This window comes from Oncorhynchus mykiss, chromosome 17 (genome assembly GCF_057628025.1).
Source record: "Oncorhynchus mykiss isolate SJ-2025 chromosome 17, ASM5762802v1, whole genome shotgun sequence".
NCBI classification, from domain to species: Eukaryota; Metazoa; Chordata; class Actinopteri; order Salmoniformes; family Salmonidae; genus Oncorhynchus; species Oncorhynchus mykiss.
The window spans coordinates 54,965,691-54,985,798 of NC_143038.1; the positions used below are offsets into that span (position 1 = coordinate 54,965,691).

At 45.8% G+C, this 20,108-nt stretch overlaps 1 protein-coding gene across 1 annotated transcript in view; it reads right to left on the reverse strand.

Annotated features, from left to right (window-relative positions):
- LOC110494502 (leucine-rich repeats and immunoglobulin-like domains 1) overlaps positions 1 to 20,108 on the reverse strand; it is a 48,789-nt gene that overhangs the window by 16,946 nt on the left and 11,735 nt on the right. Inside the window, 6 exon segments of the mRNA XM_036950567.2 lie at positions 2,387 to 2,530; positions 2,812 to 2,955; positions 3,994 to 4,137; positions 4,250 to 4,387; positions 15,061 to 15,135; positions 16,028 to 16,099. Coding sequence (XP_036806462.2) covers positions 2,387 to 2,530; positions 2,812 to 2,955; positions 3,994 to 4,137; positions 4,250 to 4,387; positions 15,061 to 15,135; positions 16,028 to 16,099 — 717 coding nt within the window.

Below are 20,108 nucleotides of genomic sequence, written 5' to 3' on the forward strand. Positions count from 1 at the left end.
TTGGCTCAATATCTGTTCATCCACAGCAGTTTCCTATCATGCTTGATAAGGAGTCAAGACACAAACCATTTACAAGTTGTGTACATTTCCAGTTGGACAATTGGACACTTCTCTGATGTCTTTCCTAGAGTTATGGCCTTGTTTAAGTAGGTACACTGTGCGTCAGTGGTGATAAATATGTCTTGTTTATCAGCACACATGGTCAAATGGTCTGTTGTGTGAGTGTCTGGGCTGTGCCTCTCTGAAGGGGTCTAGTGTGGTCATGCGTGGCCACTGGCCAGTCTCTGTGATGCCCCGTCAGGCAGGCTGCCGTCTCATCCTGAATGTAATAACAGGCAGGTCAGAAAGACAGACACTCTTCTACACCTGGGAGCTAAACGAGCCACTATCCCACTGATATCACAGTCACCATGGATACACTAATAAAAATCATAGAAACCCGAGTTGCAACACAGATACAGAGCAATCTGTCTCTCTCACGCACAGCACCCAGACACAAGAGCCTGACAGACAGCCATGTCGTTAGCGACGCCTGAGCAGAACTGAGCTCTACATTAGTGTAAACAGAGTCTCTCTCCTTCACTAGACGGGGAGATCCCGCTGCAATTACCACAGTATCCCTACCAACAGAGGGTTGTACGCCCTCTACCAACCTGACAGAGATGTGAATACACACTCTTGCATGGGCTTAAGTACTGTCAATCTTACCGCTCATTATGGGATAAACAGGCTTATAGTGAGAGGAGCGTGTGGTATTGAGCGTTAAGTGAGTCATGTAGCTGTCGTGAAGGTACGGGGAGGGGCGGAGCAGAGAACAGATTCACGGTTATGTTCTTAGGGTTGTGTTTGGGGATCAACAAGAAGAGACGGGGTTTGAAGTTGGAGACATGGGTAAGACTTTGGGGTCCATATCTGGGGGCTGAATAGGGGATTAATATTTTTGTTTGTTTCTCAGGGGTTGGGGATGAGGCAGGAATTGGTGCTCTATTTACAAGGGTTGGGAGGGTTTTGGTGCTTTAGTTTACAAGGGTTGGGAGGGTTTTGGTGTACAGGGGTTGGGAGGGTTTTGGTGTACAGGGGTTGGGAGGGTTTTGTTGCTTTGGTGTACAGGGGTTGGGAGGGTTTTGGTGTACAGGGGTTGGGGAGGGTTTTGGTGCTTTGGTTTACAGGGGTTGAGGAGGGTTTTGGTGCTTAGGTTTACAGGGGTTGAGGAGGGTTTTGTTGCTTTGGTTTACAGGGGTTGAGGAGGGTTTTGTTGCTTTGGTTTACAGGGGTTGGGGAGGGTTTTGGTGTACAGGGGTTGGGAGGATTTTGGTATACAGGGGTTGGGAGGGTTTTGGTGCTTTGGTTTACATGGGTTGGGGAGGGTTTTGGTGCTTTGGTTTACAGGGGTTGGGGAGGGTTTTGTTGCTTTGGTTTACAGGGGTTGGGAGGGTTTTGGTGTACAGGGGTTGGGAGGGTTTTGGTGCTTTGGTTTACATGGGTTGGGGAGGGTTTTGGTGCTTTGGTTTACATGGGTTGGGGAGGGTTTTGGTGCTTTGGTTTACATGGGTTGGGAGGGTTTTGGTGCTTTGGTTTACATGGGTTGGGGAGGGTTTTGTTGCTTTGGTTTACATGGGTTGGGAGGGTTTTGGTGCTTTGGTTTACAGGGGTTGGGAGGGTTTTGTTGCTTTGGTTTACATGGGTTGGGGAGGGTTTTGGTGCTTTGGTTTACATGGGTTGGGGAGGGTTTTGGTGCTTTGGTTTACATGGGTTGGGACGGTTTTGGTGCTTTGGTTTACATGGGTTGGGGAGGGTTTTGGTGCTTTGGTTTACATGGGTTGGGAGGGTTTTGGTGCTTTGGTTTACATGGGTTGGGGAGGGTTTTGGTGCTTTGGTTTACAGGGGTTGGGAGGGTTTTGTTGCTTTGGTTTACAGGGGTTGGGAGGGTTTTGGTGTACAGGGGTTGGGAGGGTTTTGGTGTACAGGGGTTGGGAGGGTTTTGGTGTTGTGGTTTACAGGGGTTGGGAAGGTTTTGTTGCTTTGGTTTACAGGGGTTGGGAGGGTTTTGGTGTACAGGGGTTGGGAGGGTTTTGGTGTACAGGGGTTGGGAGGGTTTTGGTGCTTTGGTTTACAGGGGTTGGGAGGGTTTTAGTGTACAGGGGTTGGGAGGGTTTTGTTGCTTTGGTTTACAGGGGTTGGGAGGGTTTTGTTGCTTTGGTTTACAGGGGTTGGGAGGGTTTTGGTTTACAGGGGTTGGGAGGGTTTTGGTTTACAGGGGTTGGGAGGGTTTTGGTGCTTTGGTTTACAGGGGTTGGGAGGGTTTTGGTGCTTTGGTTTACAGGGGTTGGGAGGGTTTTGGTGCTTTGGCTTACAGGGGTTGGGAGGTTTCTGATGTGCTACTCACAGTTCTCGTAGCCTCTGGCAGAACCTCCAGCCATCTGGGTTGATGTGGGAGATGGAGTTGTAGCTGAGGAAGAGCTGCAGAAGAGATGACAGGCCATACATGGAGCCACTGTTCACCTCCCTCAGGCTGTTATAGTCCAGGTGACTGCAGGGGGGGAGGTCACAGACAGGTTCACGCTAGGCATCATGGGTAATGTAGTTCGGTATGACAGGAGATTGGACATTACAGGTAGTCCAATTGTGGTTCATAGTTTAGCTCAATGTTAATAGCAAATTATAGAGCATAGAGTTGCTTGTGAAACAATTGTTAAGAGCGGAAAGTAATAGGAGCGGAGTAGGAGAAAGTGATCCTAACAACAGTTGTTGAGGACAGCCAGTCCTCATGGCCAGGCAGGGAGTTGGGAGCGGTATGTTTCTGTAACTCACAGCACTTTCATCTTGGCCAGGCCCCAGAAGGCTCCGTCGGTGAGCTTACTGATGTTGTTCCTCTGCAGCTTGAGGACCTCCAGACTGGCCAGGCCCTGGAAGGTCAGCCCCTCCACCTGCCTCACACGGTTCCTGTTCAGCTCACTGGAGGACAACACAACCCAGCAAGGAGTTAGAGAGAGATGCAATGATGATGAGAGGAAGAAGTATGGTCCTACAGGAAAAACCTGTAAAATAATACATCAACACACATCTTAGCAGCACCGTTCAGCCCCACAAAAACATAAGAGGCCGTACACGGTGGTATCTAGGTTTGGGTTACAGAACAGGGTCCAGTTCTGACCTGGGCATCGCACCACGTGATCACAAACCTTCATTAATCATGCTAGGGTTAACTAAAGGATCCATCTCTTCCACTACATTCAAACAGCACTGGATTGCAGCCACACATGCCTTGAAGGGCAGGGCATCTGCATTCACTTCTGAAACCGAGAAGGCTTCTTGCCTTCTGTATCAGAAGAGTTCTCTGATAGCTTCATACCAGTGAATCTGTGCCCCTGGCGTGTGAGGTTTAACATCACAGCCCAGGAGCATAGCTGGACAATAAACATCCACACACAGCGTCTTTGTGTGTCCTCAATGTTGCCACAAGCATCCACAGATAGTGTCACCGGGACCACCTGTTGAACAATACCCACCTGGGGAAACTGGGAGGGCTGTGAAGAGAAGGGAGCCCTGTCTACAATGGAGGAGAGTATCATTACATGCAACTTTACTCCCCAGAGTGGGAGTGCTGAGGTAAGGATGGGTCTGCACTAGCCCCATGCTGCAGGGGAGGGGGGAGACAATGACAGAGAGCATGGCTCAGAGAGGACAGAGGCCATAACTCAGCCATGGTATTGGTCTGATGTTTACTAATGCTGCTACACTCTCCTCAATAAATGGGACAGTGTCAGAGGAGTCAGCCTCTTTAGGTTGTCTAACTTCCCAAAGTTATTTTCCCTCTAACATCGGTGGGGTCATGGACTATGGGTACTATACACTGTCTTTATCTGGCCACGGGTCAATGGTTGTTTCTCTAACGATGGTTGAGGATAGGCTAGGAGGTGAGTAGAGAGACTTAACAAACATGTGCCTAAGTGAGCTGAGAGGTGTCTGGAAGTGGTATGAAACAGTACTCACAGTTGGGTCAGCTTGGGGAGCTGGAAGCTTTTGACAGGGACCTGGGAGATGCGGTTCCGACTCAGTCTGAGAACCTGCAGGGACAAAGAGAGCTGGTCCAGAGCACCGGCCTCCAGGAGATGGATCTTGTTGTTGCTCAGGTACCTGGAAGACAGCATATCACACTGTCATGGATCCAAGACATACATTGATAACATTGGTACAACATTTACAATTAGATGACAAATGTAGGAAAAAAGAAAAGGGATGATCTTACAGGTCTTTGATCTGGAGGCCTGCGGGGAAACCTTGACCTCTGACTTCTGTGATGTCATTACTGCTCAGGTCCAGTGTTTCCACGGAGACCAGGTCTCTCATCCGCCTTCCATCGATGACACGGATCTTATTATTGTGTCTGAAAATAAACAACCACAACCGCTGTTAGAAAACTTCAGGGGCAAAGATGAAGGAAAACCTGAGGAGAGAAACAGGAGAAGAACACAGCTCCTAGTCTTTAGATGCTCGTTTTAGAAGCAGCAGTAAAGCAAACACACTTCTTTTCCAAACCTACTCAGGAACAAAGAGAGAGTACAGTGCCAAATATCACTGCTTCGGGAGCATGTCCACCAGACATGACGCTTGGCATTCAGGCCAAAGAGTTCAATCTTGATTTAATCAGACCAGATAATCTTGGTCACCTCCCTGACCAAGGCCCTTCTCCCCCGATTGCTCAGTTTGGCTGGGCGGCCAGCTCTAGGAAAAGTCTTGATGGTTCCAAACTTCTTCCATTTAAGAATGATGGAGGCCACTGTGTTCTTGGGGACCTTCAATGTTGCAGAAATGTTTTGGTACCCTTCTCCAGATCTGTGCCTCGACACAATCCTGTCTAGGAGCTCTACAGACAATTCCTTCAACCTCATGGCTTGGTTTTGCTCTGACATGTCACTGTCAACTGTGTGACCTTATATAGACAGGTGTGTTCCTTTCCAAATCATGTCTAATCAATTACATTTACCATAGGTGGACTCCAATCAAGTTGTAGAAACATCTCAAAGATGATCAATGGAAACAGGATGCACCCGAGCTCAATTTCAAGTCTCATAGCAAAGGGTCTGAATACTTTTGTAAATAAGTGTTTTTTTTTATATTTATTTATATTTATAAATTTGCAGTCTAAAACCCTGTTTTCGCTTTGTTATTATGGGCTATTTTTTTTAATATTGATGAGGAACAAAATTAATTTAAATCAATTTTAGAATAAGGCTGTAATGTAACAAAATGTGGAAAAAGTCAACAGGTCTGAATACTTTTTGAATGCACTGTATTTACCCCCCCAAAATGAACCGCTAATTAGCTGCTAATGTTGCTATCAAAGAACTACAAATGTCATGATGATCTGCATGAGACTGCCGAATCGAGGCAAAGGTAAGAATCCCCGGATTAACCATCTAAATGTTAGCTAAATGTAGTAATGAATAAATTGACAATTCTGAATTGTCATTTGCAAGTTTTAAATTTACAACACCTGTTAGCAAAGGTGTCTGCTAAATATGATGTGCAGGAGCTTGCAGGGATTTGACATTTTACATGTCTATTTCGATGCTAATTATCATTTTTGAATCAGAGTAAATTGAGCCGAATATATTTATAAGTCACCATGTCTGAGAGAGATTGACATGGTTATCAAAACATCCCGCCAGGGTAAGTCTACATGAAACACAGCCCTACGACACCGCCACTGTGGGACTCTATTGGTGACCATTGTAACCGACTACTTCCAAATCAAATGGAGAAGGACTTGGCTAGATGAAAGGACTTACATTGTCTAACTCTGACTCCTCTGACAGTCCAGTTAACCATGGCGTAAGAGGCCTCAGAAAGACGTTTTTACAAAGCACATTTGGATTTTGGCCTGCTCTCTGCAGGAATGGTGGGTCACAGTCTCTCTCCACATCTGTGATTTATTTTGGTGTTGGCTGGGAGAGATCCACTTCAGGGCTGCAGCCTGACAGACGGATGGACAGAGCTGCACAGGAATCTCAGTCACTTCCCTGTTTACCTTTACCCAGCACAGGGCCAACACACACGCATAGACACCCACAGACGTAGAGGCCTAGACATACACAAACACAGACAGATACAAACAGACAAATCCACACTGACCGGACACAGAACCAGACTTCCTTTTGGTTGACCAAATGTCTGTCAGTGCGGCCATCTGTACGTGTGTGTGTGTGGGTGTGGGTGGGGAGAGCTAGTGAAGGCCAGTGTTATCCGAGCAGGGATGAAAACCATACCGCAGCCATGGTTGCACTTCCCTTGCACTCCGGCTAGCGTTACAAAACACTTACCCTGCCCCCACGGGACATTTATCCCTGTTACAGTTGTAAATATGTAGATGTGTTATTACTGTTTCATTCATGTCTCCCTCCCCCTGCTGCTCCCCCTATGGACATCCTACCCCCCAAGTCTCTTCACTAATTGAATATAATATGACATTTGGTTTCAAATCAAGTCCATGAGTAAAACAAAGTCAACACAAGGAACCTAATTTAGAGTCGACTCCCAGCCTGAAACAGTGTTTGGTAAAATCCTTTTTTTTTCCCTTTGGTATCTCCAGACAGGTGTTTCACCAGTCAAACTGCAGCAAACTCCCCCCCCCCCCCCACACACACACACACACACAGATGTCAAATAAGACTCTGTAGGGCGTTTACTCTGGGCCATGAGGGGGGGGGGGGTCTCCCACTGCAGCCCAGACCTCACCTGAATAAACAGTGGTGTAAAGAGTAAGGGATGAGCCTCAGCCCAGGCCCCTCTCCCCTCCCTCCTGACCCTACAGGAAGCTCCTGGGGAGCAGCGGCAGAGAGAGGGAGACTCTGACAGGGGGAGAATTCAAGCTCTACTGATCAGGGAGGGAGGGGATGAGGAGGGATAGGGACTAGGGGTCAACAGCTGCTGACCCTTGCTGGGAAAAACTAGGCAGAGTTGTCTGAAACAGGAGGGAGAGGCTCTCTCTCACTGTCTCTCAGATGCTGACCACAACAGTTGAGCTCTCCCTCTCTTCTCCCTCTTCTTCCTAGTCCAGTTCCTCATTCTCTCGCTCCTCTTCCCCATCCTCCCACGGCCAGAATAGTCCAGCTGTGTGACAACCAGAGGAGGTGTGAGGCGAGAGGTGGTGGCGGGGTAGGGTGGATGCAGACAATAGGTTCATTTATAAAGCGCTGGCTTTCCCCCCGCTCTTTACATTTTGAGTCCTTTAACAGACGCTCTTATCCAGAACAACTTACAGAAGTGAGTGTGTACATTTTCGTACTGGTCCCCCATGGCAATCGAACACACAATCCTGGCGTTGCAAGCCACATACTCTACCAACTGAGACACAGGGCATCTTTGACGCTGGGGGTACATTCAACAGATCCCTTCATTCCAAATTTCATCATCCCATTTAGCCATTTGATTTTCCTACAGTCAGTTTTGACACCTTGATGTTGAGGGTTGATAATAAAAAGAGTTAACACTACTGCCCAGGTTAAAGAACAGTTATTTTAAATCATATCGTCCCATTAACCATCATGTGATTTTCATGGAGTTGTTTTGACACCTCTCTTTGATGTGGGAAGGGTGGATGCCTGACAATGGAAAAGTCTCACTCTCCCCTGGCCCATGTGATTCTATTGGGGTTTGGTGGCCTGCAGTGACGTTGGAGCATGGGAGCCCTGCTACATTCTGGGAGAGCAGGATGACAGGTGCATTATGGGAGTGTGCTAGCCCCAGGGTGGGAGCTGATCTGACTGACTGATCTGAGAGCAGTGATTAATCCAAGCCAAAGCCCCGCGGCCACACAGACTAGCTGGTTTGGGCCGCTTTGATTGGCTTATCAGCCTGATGAACTCCACAAGCGAGAGGATCAAAAGATCCGCAGGGTGTGTGGGATAGAGAACGATTGAGAGAGAACGAGAGAAAACAAGAGTCTGGTCTGGCACCATGCTTCAATGTCACCATACGCTGCCTCAGAAACAACAGTCTGTTGGAGGAGAGGCCCAGGGAGTAGACAGCACAGGCCAGGGAATGGTGACAGACGACCCTCTGTTGTAACACCCTCTCTCTCCAACCTCTCGTTCTCCCTGCAGCTACAGTCTCACACAGCACCAGCAGAGGAATTCAGACTGCACTGCCATCCAGCCAGGATCTGCAATGGCAAACAGAGCACAAGGTGTGTGTGTGTGTGGGGGGGGGGTTACTTGTGGGCAAACTGAGCTCCAGTACTCCCCCCTTGTGTCGGTGATGTCAACCTGATCCAGCCCGCCTCCCGGTCACCTTTTTACAGTAAGCCCTGTGAGTGACAGCTCCAGCTGCAGGTTCAAATGCTTTCAGCTGTGCAGCTTTGGAAAGATATGCATCTTCCCATCATGCACTGAGCTTCCCGTAGCAACAGGCTTAGAATCAGGCCAAAAAAAGAAGCCAGTAGAGCTCCACACAGCCTGCTGAACTAGCGTTCATTTCAAACACCTAACTATAAACCTTGGATTTACAGTGACCTAGAATCAGGCAGACTACTGTTCGAGGCAATGAAAACACTCAAAATCAACCTCCAACATATCCTAATGTTGGACATGGAGTTTCAGACAGTCATAAGTTAATCAGATGACTGAGTTAGTGAGCACAGTACACAGCCTATTTGAGGGTCTGATGGGTGACAGGGAGAGGCAGGGATGACTATTACAAAGACTGGAAGTGATACATGGTGATGGTGCATTTTACAGGAGCCTCCTGTGTACCGTTACTACCACAGAAGTGACAGAATGAAAGTGGGTGTTAGAGGTGTAATACAAACACACAGACATGCTGCAAACTGTCTTTAACGTTAACTGTTGAGACTGAGCTGAAGGGCTTTCTCTTGTTTCAGGATGAGTGAGAAGCTAGTGGGGATGTGCATCTTTCCCTTTCAAGACGATTCGATGCATGGGCTCCGATACAGGAACGATACGTTTTAGTTTGAGTACGATTCATTAGAGAATATTTGTAGCCATTTTTTTAAATATATATATTTTTTATTTTATCTTTATTTAACCAGGTCAGCAAGTTGAGAACAAGTTCTCATTTACAATTGCGACCTGGCCAAGACAAAGCAAAGCAGTTCGACACACAACAGAGTTACACATGGAGTAAAACAAACATACAGTCAATAATACAGTAGAAAAATAAGTCTATATACGATGTGAGCAAATGAGGTGAGATAAGGGAGGTAAAGGCAATAAATAGGCCATGGTGGCGAAGTAAATACAATATAGCAAGTAAAACACTGGAATGGTTGATGTGCAGTGGAAGAATGTGCAAAGTAGAGATAGAAATAATGGGGTGCAAAATAAATAAATACAGTAGGGGGAGAGGTAGTTGTTTGGGCTAAATTATAGATGGGCTATGTACAGGTGTAGTAATCTGTGAGCTGCTCTGACAGCTGGTGCTTAAAGCTAGTGAGGGAGATAAGGGTTTCCAGTTTCAGAGATGTTTGTAGTTCGTTCCAGTCATTGGCAGCAGAGAACTGGAAGGAGAGGCGGCCAAAGGAAGAATTGGCTTTGGGGGTTACCAGAGAGATATACCTGCAGGAGCGCGTGCTACAGGTGGGTGCTGTTATGGTGACCAGCGAGCTGAGATAAGGGGGGACTTTACCTAGCAGGGTCTTGTAGATGACCTGGAGCCAGTGGGTTTGGCGACGAGTATGAAGCGAGGGCTAGCCAACGAGAGTGTACAGGTCGCAGTGGTGGGTAGCATATGGGGCTTTGGTGACAAAACGGATGGCACTGTGATAGACTGCATTTATTGAGTAGGGCATTGGAGGCTATTTTGTAACTGACATCGCCAAAGTCGAGGATCGGTAGGATGGTCATGAGTGAAGGATGCTTTGTTGCGAAATAGGAAGCCAATTCTAGACTTAACTTTGGATTGGAGATGTTTGATGTGAGTCTGGAAGGAGAGTTTACAGTCTAACCAGACACCTACAGTGCCTTGCGAAAGTATTCGGCCCCCTTGAACTTTGCGACCTTTTGCCACATTTCAGGCTTCAAACATAAAGATATAAAACTGTATTTTTTTGTGAAGAATCAACAACAAGTGGGACACAATCATGAAGTGGAACAACATTTATTGGATATTTCAAACTTTTTTAACAAATCAAAAACGGAAAAATTGGGCGTGCAAAATTATTCAGCCCCCTTAAGTTAATACTTTGTAGCGCCACCTTTTGCTGCGATTACAGCTGTAAGTCGCTTGGGGTATGTCTATAAGTTTTGCACATCGAGAGACTGACATTTTTTCCCATTCCTCCTTGCAAAACAGCTCGAGCTCAGTGAGGTTGGATGGAGAGCATTTGTGAACAGCAGTTTTCAGTTCTTTCCACAGATTCTCGATTGGATTCAGGTCTGGACTTTGACTTGGCCATTCTAACACCTGGATATGTTTATTTTTGAACCATTCCATTGTAGATTTTGCTTTATGTTTTGGATCATTGTCTTGTTGGAAGACAAATCTCCGTCCCAGTCTCAGGTCTTTTGCAGACTCCATCAGGTTTTCTTCCAGAATGGTCCTGTATTTGGCTCCATCCATCTTCCCATCAATGTTAACCATCTTCCCTGTCCCTGCTGAAGAAAAGCAGGCCCAAACCATGATGCTGCCACCACCATGTTTGACAGTGGGGATGGTGTGTTCAGCTGTGTTGCTTTTACGCCAAACATAACGTTTTGCATTGTTGCCAAAAAGTTCAATTTTGGTTTCATCTGACCAGAGCACCTTCTTCCACATGTTTGGTGTCTCTCCCAGGTGGCTTGTGGCAAACTTTAAACAACACTTTTTATGGATATCTTCAAGAAATGGCTTTCTTCTTGCCACTCTTCCATAAAGGCCAGATTTGTGCAATATACGACTGATTGTTGTCCTATGGACAGAGTCTCCCACCTCAGCTGTAGATCTCTGCAGTCCAGAGTGATCATGGGCCTCTTGGCTGCATCTCTGATCAGTCTTCTCCTTGTATGAGCTGAAAGTTTAGAGGGACGGCCAGGTCTTGGTAGATTTGCAGTGGTCTGAAACTCCTTCCATTTCAATATTATCGCTTGCACAGTGCTCCTTGGGATGTTTAAAGCTTGGGAAATCTTTTTGTATCCAAATCCGGCTTTAAACTTCTTCACAACAGTATCTCGGACCTGCCTGGTGTGTTCCTTGTTCTTCATGATGCTCTCTGCACTTTTAACGGACCTCTGAGACTATCACAGTGCAGATGCATTTATACGGAGACTTGATTACACACAGGTGGATTGTATTTATCATCATTAGTCATTTAGGTCAACATTGGATCATTCAGAGATCCTCACTGAACTTCTGGAGAGAGTTTGCTGCACTGAAAGTAAAGGGGCTGAATAATTTTGCACGCCCAATTTTTCAGTTTTTGATTTGTTAAAAAAGTTTGAAATATCCAATAAATGTCGTTCCACTTCATGATTGTGTCCCACTTGTTGTTGATTCTTCACAAAAAAATACAGTTTTATATCTTTATGTTTGAAGCCTGAAATGTGGCAAAAGGTCGCAAAGTTCAAGGGGGCCGAATACTTTCGCAAGGCACTGTAGGTATTTGTAGTTGTCTACATATTCTAAGTCAGAACCGTCCAGAGTAGTGATGTTGGACCTTGGATCTTCAGTAGACTTGTGCAATACGTTACAAGATAAATAATTATTTTACATTATGAGGCTTACTGTAGTCCCCCAGAACAGGGTTTGTTTGTAAATAGCACAACTGGAGAAATTGGGAGCAGAAGAGTCCAGCTGTGTATTGACAGGGGTGCTGTTTTATACTGAGTTAAGTGTTTTTTTTGCTTCAATAGAGTGATCAGGGATGTGCAACTAGTTTTCCTTCTCCTGTAACTACTCCCCAGGTCATGCTTGTGAATGAGAACGTGTTCTCAGTAAACGTACCTGGTAAAATAAGGGTTAAATAAAAAAAATAAAAAATAATGTCAAAGTGGAATTATGTTTTTAGAAATGAATTAAAAATGAAAAACTGAAATGTCTTGAGTCAGTAAGTATTCAACCCCTTTGTTACGGCAGGACTAAATAAGATCAGGAGTAAAAATGTGCTTAACAAGTCATATAACAACTTACAATTATCTGTAAGGTCCCTCAGTCGAGTAGTGAATTTCAAGTCCACATTCAACCACAAAGACCAAGGAGGTTTCCCAACGCCTCAAAGACAGGTACCTTTTGATAGCTTAAACAAAATAAAAATAAGACATTGAATATCCCTTTGAGCATGGTGAAGTTATTAATTACACTTTGGATGGTGTATCAATACACCCAGCCACTACAGGCGTCCTTCCTATCATGACAGAGTTTGAAGAATTTTTTAAAGAATAATGTGCCAATATTGGGTAGACTTACCCAGAAAGACTCACAGCTGTAATTGCTGCCAAACGTGATTCTAACTTGTATTGACTCAGGGGTGTGAATACTTTTCGGTTATAAGAAATGATAGATACATTTCGTAAAAATATTTAGGTAAATTAGATATCTGTATTTCATTTTCAATAGATGTGCAAACATTTCTAAAAACATGTTTTCCCTTTGCCATTATGGGGTATTGTGTGTAAATAGGTGAGAAGAAACAAACATTTAATCCATTTTTAATTCAGGCTGTAACGCAACAAAATGTGGAATAAGTCGAGGGGTAAAAATACTTTTAGCATTTGAATGCTGAAGGTGCCACGCAGATGTACATGATCAAGAACAAGCAGTCTACCTTGCGTTTCTCAGCATGTGAAGCTGGGCACAGTAGGCAATTTCACTAGGCTTCTGATATTCCCTGGGGTTGTTCGGCGTGCAAAATTACTTGTCGATCAATGTCTGTCAAAACCATTACATGCTTAGTTTGACACTGAAGGAGAGGGCGCATCAGTTGTCACAAAGGAATACATTTTCTGACTGATGCACGCTACATTTGAATCGGTTTGGCGTCCGCAGACCGATGCTCTCGTAACTTAAACATTTGAATCAGACTGATTTGAATCATTACATCCCTAGAAACTAGAATGTTCTGTAGCCACCATGACGGGTGAACTGTTGGAGGCCGGAAAACAGGCCAGGCAAGCAGGACAGTGTCACAATTGTGTGTCTGTCGAGGGTCAGCCACTGGGCTCACAGCTGTGACACACACACACAGCGGCTCTTCCAAAATAGGGCAGTAAATCTCCTGTGAGATGCCAGCACAGGCAGTCCCTCCAGGCAGAGTTTCACAAACTGTAACCAGGATAGAACTCTGGAGCACTAGTCTCAGTGCTCAGCACAGTCAATGCTTCACATCCATTAAAGAGAGGCAATCAATGTACACTACATGACCAAAAGTAAGTGTGAGCTTCGTCCCCCCTTGGTGGCTATAAACAGCCTCCACTTTTCTAGGAAGGCTTTCCACTAGATGTTGGAACATTGCTGTGGTGACTTGCTTCCATTCAGCCACAAGAGCATTAGTGAGGTCGGGCACTGATGTTGGGTGAATAGGCCTGGCTCAGAGTCGGCGTTCCAATTCATCCCAAATGTGTTTGAGGGGGTTGAGGTCAGGGCTCTGTGCAGGCCAGTCAAGTTCTTCCACACCGATCTCGACAAACCTTTTCTGCATGGACCTTCCTTTGTGCACGGGGGAATTGTCATGCTGAAACAGGAAAGGGCCTTGCTGTTGCCACAAATTTGGAAGTGCTGAATTGTCTAGATTGTCATTGTATGCTGTAGTGTTAAGATTACCCTTCACTGGAACTAAGGGGCCTAGCCCAAACCATGAAAAACAGCCCCAGACTATTATTCCTCCTCCACCAAACTTTACAGTTGGCACTATGCATTCAGGCAGGTAGCATTCTCCTGGCTACCATCAAACCCAGACTTGTCAGTTGGACTGCCAGATGGTGAAGCGATTCAGCACTCCAGAGAACACGTTTCCACTGCTCCAGATTCCAATGGCGGCAAGCTTTACACCACTCCAGCCGACGCTTGGCATTTCGCATGGTGATCGTAGGCTTGTGTGCCGCTGCTCAGCCATGGAAACCCATTTCATGAAGCTCCCGATGAACAGTTCCTGTGTTGACGTTGCTTCCAGAGGCAGTTTGGAACTCAGTAGTGAGTGTTGCAACCGAGGACAGACAATTTTTACACGCTGCGCACTTCAGCACTCAACGGTCCCGTTCTGTGAGCTTGTGTGGCCTACCACTTTGCTGCTGAGCCGTTGTTGCTCCTAGACCTTTCCACTTCACAATAACAGCACTGACAGTTGACCAGGGCAGCTCTAGCAGAGCAAAAATCCTATGACAGTGCCAAGTTGAAAGTCACGGAGCTCTTCAGTAAGACCATTCTACTGCCAATGTTTGTCTACGGAGATTGCGGTGTGATCAATTTTATACACCGGTCAGCAACGAGTGTGGCTGAAATAGCCAAATCCACTAATTTGAAGGGGTGTCCACATCCTTTCGTATATATAGTGCATCTCTGACATACTACCGTCATAGCATAGCAATTCAAATAGAATGAGTGTCTCACCAGTATTCTTGGCAGGGGCATCATTTTTTAACATAGGGTATGGCAAAGTTAACAGGTTGCCTGGGGTTCTTTTTTTAAATACAATTAAAGCTCATTTACTGCATTTCTTCATCGGGATTAAAAACTCTAGTTAAATTTCATGTCAGGCCAGTTACCTAGCCATCTACTACATCTGCACTGTTATGAGAGAAAAGTTGCACTGTTCACTGCAGCTATGTCGATAAGCTCTCCATCAAACAGCCTGCCCACCAGCTCTGAGCCATCCGCATGGTCCTAAAGCCAGCCCGTCAAACGGCATTTGCCTTTTAAAATCAGGATTGAAATGATTTTCGTGGCCTATTTTAAATTGTTGGTGTTGAGCTAGGGTATGACGACTGCCATACACAATTGATGCCCCTGATTCTTGGTCATAACTAAACTTGCACTCAAACACACATTGACAAGTCAGTGAGGGATAGCAGTTTGAGGACAGTGGGATGCCAGCTTGACATCCCCATGCTGGTAAATGAAAGGTGTACTCACAGGTAGAGGAAAGCGATCTTAGACATAGCCTGACCTAGATCAGGGATGGACGTCAGCTCATTATGGTCCAGGCGCCTGAGGGAAACACAGACGCAATGATGTTAGAGGACATAATGGATTGAAAGGAGAAAGTAACACAACATTGTATTGAGATAACATGGAACTGGGGTTGACAGTGTAGTAAGGAAATAGATATGGAGTTACTGTATCCATCTGAAGTGTGTAAGATTCATTCCTAGAATAACAGAATTGCATGTGAGTAAAACATAGCTGGATAAAGCTGTGTCTGGCTAGTGTGTGTGCTTGGGCTCTAACAGATGTCAGAGTGTCTGTGCCCTCCCTACCTGGGTTGAGATCGACCCTCCTGAATGTATCAAATATTTACAAGCCAGGGTTCAGCCTGACTAGTGTCAAGTGATGGAGAAAGCTTAATATAGAAACCACCAGCCCTACTTTATTCTCAATTGGACTAATTTCAAGACAATACATACAAGGATGCTAGAATGTAGAGTGTGTGTGTGACAGAATTTCTGTCCGTTGACACTACTGTCCTACATAGCAGTTAGGGACCTGACAATTATGGTGAGTGTTCCATGTGTGAGATGCCGATCTACTGCCATGTTTGTTCAGGGTACTGTCCAGTAAGGACATAACTGATGCCCCGTCTAATACCATCATTGGGAAGCCTTCTAGGCCTACTGCTAACAGAAAACATTTCATTAGACTAAGCACACAAACACACAGGGCAGTCCATTAGAACATGAAGGGGAAGCACTTTGTGAGGAACTGCGTTCATAGATCATCTGTCTGCTTGACAATCGATACTGTGCTGTTCTGAATGAGGGCCATTTAAAAAGGCTGAGCCCAGTGCACACACACACACAAAGCCAAGGGGAACTCCTGGGTGAGAGAAGAATTCTCACAGAGAGACAGAGGGAGGAGAGAGTATCATGTCTGAGGAACTTACAGCTCTCGTAGGTTTGGGAGGTTCGAGAAGACTTCGACGTCAATGGCTGTCAGCTTGTTGTGGCCAAGATGTCTGTAATAAAGAGAACAGACTGATTAGTATTGTTGATACACCCATCACCACCTGACTCTCCATTTTACAGGGGTTTTCCCCCCAACTGTGAGAACTCCCTCTAACATTGTGACAACCCTGTAGTCCCATTTGGGTACTGTTCCCAATCAATACTGATTCTGACTTGGTTTACACAATGGATACACAGACATCCATCTGTGTACAAGTCAATTTGCAGTTTAGACTAACAATGCATTTAATAGCCACCACTTCACTTGCACAGAGACGAACATTAACTAGGCAAGTCAGTTAAGAACAAATACTTATTTACAATGACAGCCTAGGAACAGTGGGTTAACTGGCCTAGGAACAGTGGGTTAACTGCCTTGTTCAGAGGCAGAACGACAGATTGTTACCTTGTCAGCTCAGGGATTTGATCTTAGCAGCCTTTCGGTTACTGGCCCAACGCTCTAACCATTAGGCTACCTGCCGAGATAAGTCAGTCTCTACAGTATGCGTGTGTGTGAGGAGATAAATGGTAGAGTGTGTGAGCCCCGCAGGCAGCCCTGATAGGGCGGTGTGTTACGATAATTGGCAGGGCCCTCCCACCGCCATTGTACCACAGATTGCTAAATTGCTGTCCCTGTTACAGGAGACAATTACCTCATTATACTGAAGCAAAGTGAAAAATCACAGGGTTTCCTCTGCCAGGCTGGGCGGCACAGGAAGGTACAAACACAGCTGAGAACACCGCCTCAGCGCAGCACAGTGAGCGACACCGACCACAGTAATCTTCCACAACAATCAGCGCCAGCCTTTAACAAGGCCCTGATCAGTGCAAACTGAGGATAATAAAGCTTAACTGGAGAGCTCCTCATTACAAACAACCAATAAAACACCGTACAGAGGGCTGCTGCCCCCTCAACAGCTTTCAGAAGGAAAAACAAGCTGAGTGCTATATTGGTATAAGATAAAAGAACTACAGAAATGTAGAGCGTGTCATTGTTTGCTGTTGTCCATTTAGAGTAGAGAGAAGGTCACATTGGGAGAAAAATCTGGTGCCAGAGACCACAATAACAAACAAACGGTGTGTGTTTGTATGTATTCTCAATCTCAGGAAGGCCAAGGGAGTGTTTATACAACTCCAGATTTGTCTTCCCTTGTTCATTCACCTTCATTGTCTTGCCTATCTGATCAGATAAGTTTCAGTGTGTTTTAACACCTACTGTATGAGCAGCTGGTGAAGACACCATAGCTTCCTTCTGTTCTACAGTCGCAAGTAGAGGGGGTGGTATTACGCCTCACTGACTGGGGCTAGCGTTCTAAAGAATCAGCCAAACCACACCAGCTTCAGGGGCACAATCCAATGTACTGGGCACAACACAGGTGGCGAAGGCTATCGGACAGAAAAAGCCCAAAAAACCTAGGCATTAAAAACTAAAATGTCAAGTCTAGGACAAAAAGGCTTCAACAGTTTTTACCCTCAAGCCATAAGATTCCTGACTATTTGCATTGTGTGCCCCCCCCTCAAACCCCTCTTTTACGCTGCTGCTACTCTATCTTATATGCATAGTCACTTTATGACGACGAGACAGCCTATAGGGAGGAAGTCAGAGACCTGGCCGGGTGGTGCCAGAATAACAACCTATCCCTCAACGTAACCAAGACTAAGGAGATTATTGCGGACGACAGGAAAAGGAGGACTGAGCACGCCCCCATTCTCATCAACGGGGCTGTAGTGGAGCAGGTTGAGAGCTTCAAGTTCCTTGGTGTCCACATCAACAACAAACTAGAATGGTCCAAACGCACCAAGACAGTCGTGAAGAGGGCACGTAAAGCCTATTCCCCCTCAGGAAACGAAAAAGATTTGGCATGGGTCCTGAGATCCTCAAAAGGTTCTACAGCTGCAACATCGAGAGCATCCTGACCAGTTGCATCACTGCCTGGTACGGCAATTGCTCGGCCTCTGACCGCAAGGCACTACAGAGGGTAGTGCGTACGGCCCAGTACATCACTGGGGCTAAGCTGCCTGCCATCCAGGACCTCTACACTAGGCGGTGTCAGAGGAAGGCCCTAAAATTTGTCAAAGACCCCAGCCACCCCAGTCATAGACTGTTCTCTCTACTACCAAATGGCAAGCGGTACCCGAGTGCCAAGTCTAGAACAAAAATGCTTCTCAACAGTTTTTACCCCAAAGCCATAAGACTCCTGAACAGGTAATCAAATGGCTGCCCGGACTATTTGCCCCCCCCCCCCCAACCCCTCTTTTTTTACGCTGCTGCTACTCTCTGTTTATCATATATGCATAGTCACTTTAACTATATATTCATGTACATACTACCTCAATTGGGCAGACCAACCAGTGCTCCCGCACATTGGCTAACCAGGCTATCTGCATTGTGTCCCACCCACCACCCGCCAACCCCTCTTTTACGCTACTGCTACTTTCTGTTCATCATATATGCAGTCACTTTAACCATATCTACATGTACACACTACCTCAATAAGCCCGACTAACAGTAAAAATGTATTTTTACTGTTGTTTTATTTCTTTACTTACCTACACACACACACCTTTTTTCGCACCATTGGTTAGAGCCTGTAAGTAAGCATTTCACAGTCTACTACACCTGTTGTATTCGGTGCACGTGACAAATAAACTTTGATATGTCCAAAAACTCTTAACCTCAATGATCTCCGTGGTCAATTTACCAGTCCAAAAACACATTATTTTGAAAGCTAAGAGAAATCTGTGATGGAGTGTGGCGAACACTACAAAAAGTTATTCCCTCTGCTGAAACTCTGGAATGGTGAATTCCATTGCATGGCACAGCAAGAATTCTGCTGTTTATCTAAATGAGCAGGCTTGTTTAACATTAGTCAGCATGATCAAGATCACAGCGCTATGTTCTTGACCAGAAAGTGTCAGCAAGGTAATTCATGCCTAGCTTTTAGCCAAATAAATAATGGAGGAAAAAATACATAAATCAGCAGGTCTACAAGGGGGGGGGGGCAATTTCCCCATCCCTGATCTAAAGCATGCAAGGAGTTGTGCAACCAGGATCAACTGAGGTGAAGGTGGAAGTGGAGGATGGAGAGGCCTAGACTGAACAGACTTGTCTAGGAATACATACTAGGCCAGGTCATTTAATCTACTGCCACTTCCCAGTCCACCTGTTGCCCTGAAGCACAGTCTACTCTAGAGACCTCAGGTCAATAGCAACACAGTTAGAGGTAGCTCAGGAGGGTACAGGTTCTCTTGGCCACTCAGACCGCATTAGAGCAGCGATAAAGCTATAAAACCTGTCTGACAAGACAATCTGACCTGCCTCAAACCTCCCAAAACACTCAAAGCCCCCCACAGCACTAGACTTCAACCATTACACATTGTTGGATTGACGTCATAAACCCTTCATCACGACTCCCAAAAAACACCACATTGACTTGTTTTGTATTCCGTCAAAGAGCTTGGGAGTGATGTTATTTCTTATGACAGTGCCCTCATAATTAAAGGCAGACTTGCAGAGGGGAAGGGGGTGGGGAAGGGTTCTACTAGACCGGAATCTTCTATCTGCTCATCTCTATTGCTGATAAGATGTGTGAACTTCGCTCTTTGGAAGTGTGAAATGATATCAGCAATAGGGCCTCTGTGATGCAGCTGGGAAACAGCAGAGCTTTTATGTGGTCTGACCAGCCATAAATTGGTCAAAGAATAACCTTCCGTCTGTCGGGGAGCTAGGAGAAGAGGGAGAGCGCACATAGGCCAAAAAGAGGGCCAGCCAGACAGAGGCAAAGAGAGCACAATACAACACTGTGCTGTCCCCCCCCCCCCCTCCCCTCCTACCTTCCTGTCATAAAGGCCCATTTACAGCCAGGCAACGGCAGTTAGAGCATACACAGGAGTACCACCACCACTGTTTTGGACTCCCGCAAAACACAGGCAAGAGAGGGTGGACAAGACTGAGAAAGCAGCCACAAACAAAAACATTTTTATTTAAAAAGTGTCACAATACACCCAGTGTTTCAACAA